The following is a 4,387-nucleotide window of genomic DNA, read 5'->3' as shown; positions in this document are numbered from 1 at the left end:
AACTTCATTAGTGGAGAGTCATGTGAGAAAAGCAGAATATCAGAGACAAACAGGAGTTCCGAGAACTAAAGTACAGTTGCTTTCTCATCCTACGCAAGTTTTGATTCTAGCCCTTAGGCCTTCAGTTAGGTTGGCTAAGTATGAACACCACCATTATTATTCAGTGAGGATCGTGTATAAATATTTTTAGTTATCAAAATATTCGTATATATTCATTATATTTAAGACAAGGTGATACATATAAGAAAAGATGCCTCAGAAAAGGTAAATTTAGTGTTTAGCAAAAATAAATACCAAATATTATATACAAACTTGAGCTTAGATTATAACATTTCACTTAAGATACATTTTTGTCATCATGTTAACATTTAAATTTGTATGCAGTTTCATGTAAATTATTTTATCCTGAACTTCTTATGCTCAAACTGATTCGGAGGAATATCAACTTTTTGAGAGATGTAGAAGTTTAACTGTAGGTTTTCATCGGCCTAAACATACTTTTTCCTAAACATGCTAATCCTAATCTAAAGAGTCGGTGGTTTGGGCAGCTCGTCGATCCCTGAGTTCCTGCTGATGCTTAATGGTCACCTCCAGGAATTTCAGATACCCTTCGTCAATGGGTTCGAGCTCCTCTTCCTCGGAGGAACTCTCGTAGACGTAGTCAAGGCAGTGCGTTGTTCCTGCTTCCTTGGGAATATCCTCCAAGTCCTGATCCAGATTTGGATTAACTTCAGGGCAGAGGCTCCTGACATGATTGTGGTGCCATTCAAAAAGGCTTTGGTATACTATGATAACAGGGGTTATAAATTGGTAATCATTGCAAAACAACTTCTTTATAGCTAATGTTACTTTGAGACACACTGGTCCACTGATCTCGAGATGTCTGTGGCTTTGGTTTTCCCTCACTTTTATGCCTTCGTCTGCGCTGCTTGCTCCTGTTCCTGTTTCTTCTCCTTGCCATTTCCCCGGATTTCCTATCCTCCATTGGCTTCTATAAGGAAAAAACAAACATTCGTCGCCTTTTGTTTACTTCTTAGCAAGAACAATAACAACACTGCAGTGTTGCCCACTTTTCCAAATTGTTGCCAGACACTGAAATCGAGCGACCGTCTCACTGAAGTTTTTAGGATGGCCCATATATAACGTTTTAATAATGGTTTAATATAATTTTGAATTGGAAATTTTGTAGATATATTTGTATCTTTTAACTTATAGCTTTTTTAAAATCTTTAAAAAAAAGACCGATATTTATGTTATGCGAAAAATCGTCTATCGGACTTTAACAGCTGTTAATTCTAGTGCTGCATACAGTGCTGCAACCAAAGCATAATCTAGATGACGCCAGTTTACTGTTACCAGAAGCCAAGTATAGGGGCATATGGGAACAACAGATGGCGCCACTACGTCGCAACTAATTTATTATTTCTGACTCAGGATATCATGGATATTAAAAATGTATCTTTAAAATCTTAATTTTAAATATTTTATATATGTGGCACTATGCCACAAAACTTTAAGTTATTAAAATTCAATTTGAATAATTTTTATTAAATATACTTATCACAAAAAAATATCTTAATTTCTGAAATGATAAATCACTTATTTTTCCATGCCCTTGAGACCAATTCCATAAAGGCCTTTTCGGTCAACCGACTGACTTCAAAACTCCGGTTCAAACCTTCCCGGCAAAGGGCAAGCGCAAAGTTAAAGCCGGAGCAGAAGCCAAGCCGGATCGGGTCAAAATCCAGATCCAAGCCAATCCCAGCCAGAAATAGAGCCAAGCCAGGGGTAAAGTAAAGACAGAGGAAAAGGCAGAGGAGTTTTGTTTTTCTAGCAAATTCAAATCCCGTGCTTATAAATCTTGGTCGATCGGTCGGTCGCTCAAAGAAGCGAAGAAACGAAGAAGAGTTCGGAAACCAAAACTAAAACTGGGATTAGGGCGGATCAATTTGGCTGTAGTGCGAATGCAAATTGGCCAGCGGTACGATTTAAATGAGGCGGCCAAACAAAGGACACATTGATATGGAGTGCATCCTGCTGAGCCGGAACAAAAAGTCCGGGTATGGATGCACTTCCACTTTACCTGCCTCGTCCGGTTCATAAAGGAAAATTAGGTTTACACCTTCCCGGCCAATATGTTCATAAAACAATTTAGAGATTTACAAGGGGATCAACTTGAATGTGGTGCACAGTACATTCCATCCAACATATCCTGTGCCGCTCGTTCTTTTGCCGGCTCTTAAGTGGGTGTGGGTGTGTTTGTATTGCGGTTTTAGTGTAGCGAAAAAGGCGCGTGGTTATGGTTATGGATATGGCTACAGATATGGATATCATGGCCATCATCCCGCCCATCATCCCTCACTTTTCCCGAGCACTTCACACATGTTTACTTTGGCAACTAGCGGGGGAAGCGAAAGCTCTTCATTTCCGATGAAGTAATATGCGTTCTGATAATATGAAAAACATCCTGCGGCCAGGATTTGCACGCACTTATTCCCTTTTAATGGACTTGGCCAGCGATTTTTTCGCCCGCATTTATTTTGCATATTTTTTGCGCGCATCGAAGCCAAAAACAACGAATTTAATTCGAGTGGATCCTATGTGTGCTGAAGTTTGTAAACTAGTTCTGTAAATGTTGACTGATTTCGAATTTACATTTAAATAATTTTATATTTTATTGAATTAAACTTATATGTACATACATATAAACTTAATTATGTCCTTTGTATAAAATCTACAATACAGCAATGAAATAATATGAATAACGAAAATTAAGTTATTCTTAACTCTAAAGGTATGTTGTTTATGGAACCATAACTTTTGTTTAAAAAATAATTTTTTTAAATCGTCCATTTGGAACCAGTTCCCTTTTGGCCACTCGAAAATCCCAAGAAAAATCCTCGCCGCGGGGAGCTGGGCGATTGCTACTTACTTGAGCTACATTAGGGACAATTTGCATTTGCATGGCTCGCAAATAGATATGTGGCCGCAGGACAACAAGACAATCAGGACTATCGGAACAATCGGAAGATGGGAGGATGCCGCCACAGGTATCTGTATCTCGGCCACTACTGTGCAGCGTGGGATTATAATTCTTGAGCACGGGATCAAAATAAAGCCTGCGGCCACCGAAAAGGGTAGCAAAAGCAGTGCTGATGGAAAAACAATGAAGTGCGGAGGGTAGCGAAAGGATTTACGGTCGGGGCAGGACAAGTTAGTAACTCTCATTACTTTAAATGGATTTCAATTAAGTTGCAAATTGATCTCAAACACAATTGAGTCCCGTCGAGGCGTTTTGAGTGGTTCGGGCGTTGTGCTTTCTCGCAGCCTGAAAATGAATGCGACCTGGACTAGTGCTAAGCCCAACAAAAGAGCTGCCTGCTCCGGATCCTGTTCCTTGCTCTCTGCTTTTTTCTTTCGCAGTTCTTGTCGCAGGCGGAATATAAAGAAAATGGATAGTTTGCGGAGCTGATGCTCTTTTTAAATCAATTGAAGTTAAATTGAAGGTACAAAAATAATCATCTTGATTACTATATTAAGATACATTTAATTGATTGACGCGAGCATTTTTTTTTGTAGTTTACATTTCAAGTTTTTGGTCTTTTTAAAACCTTAAACAAGATTATCTATTTTGAAGAATTTTTTTTCAGTGTACACCCTGTGACAGAATCAGAAACTGGATCGCTGGCTGCCTTCTTTCATCTGCTTTTGGATTGTAAGCGATATGCGGACTGCAGGCAGAAGGACAGCTGCCGAAGCACTTGGCACCCATTGCTTCTCCCCCACATTTCCAAACCCGAGGCAAACTCATAAATGACTGGCAGTTTTCCCAGCCAAACGAGCCAGGGCTCTGCTGCTGACAGGATAACGAGATTTTTCAAGTGGCCCTCCACTTCACACCCTTTTTATTCAGATGCAGCAACTGGTCCGGCTGCTGCTGCTGAAATCAATCTAAATCTCAACCTCAATCTGAATCTCAATCTAGTCCTGGTCCGAAGGACTTAGCAGATTTCTCTCGCAATTAGTCGAAAAGGAAATGGAAAAGGCGCAAAAAACGATTTTCCAAGGACTTAAGCACGAACAGTGGGATAACAGGTTCGGGGGATGTACTGAAATCCGAGGATCGAAGCAATCAAATGCGCATCACCAATCGCCGCTCAAAAACAAAGGGAAAAAACATAGTATGGCGGAGAAAGCATTTCTTTCTTCTGAAGGGAGTGTGATGGAAAAAGGACAAAAAGCGAAACAAAAAATGAGCAGGAAAATGGAAAATGGAGTGGGGAAACCTCCTGTCTCTCTCTTTCTGTTTGCCATACAACGGGGCTTATCCCGGCTGATCTTTGTTGCGATTTGCAACGGTCAATTGAAAAGCGACCGGGAAAACGAT

General features: G+C 40.1%; 1 protein-coding gene across 1 annotated transcript; it reads right to left on the bottom strand.

Annotated features, from left to right (window-relative positions):
- Positions 1 to 239: 239 nt before the first annotated feature.
- Positions 240 to 1,057, bottom strand: LOC120451137. The gene is made up of 2 exons (XM_039634557.2): positions 850 to 1,057; positions 240 to 785 (listed from the first exon to the last, which is right to left on the bottom strand). Exons 1-2 carry the CDS (start codon positions 983 to 985, stop codon positions 520 to 522), a joined length of 402 nt encoding a protein of 133 aa, XP_039490491.1. The 5' UTR covers positions 986 to 1,057; the 3' UTR covers positions 240 to 519.
- Positions 1,058 to 4,387: the final 3,330 nt, after the last annotated feature.

Source organism: Drosophila santomea, chromosome 2L (genome assembly GCF_016746245.2).
Source record: "Drosophila santomea strain STO CAGO 1482 chromosome 2L, Prin_Dsan_1.1, whole genome shotgun sequence".
Classification (NCBI taxonomy): Eukaryota; Metazoa; Arthropoda; class Insecta; order Diptera; family Drosophilidae; genus Drosophila; species Drosophila santomea.
Note: the sequence above shows the minus strand (reverse complement) of the source record. Positions and strands in the feature narration are given on the sequence as shown.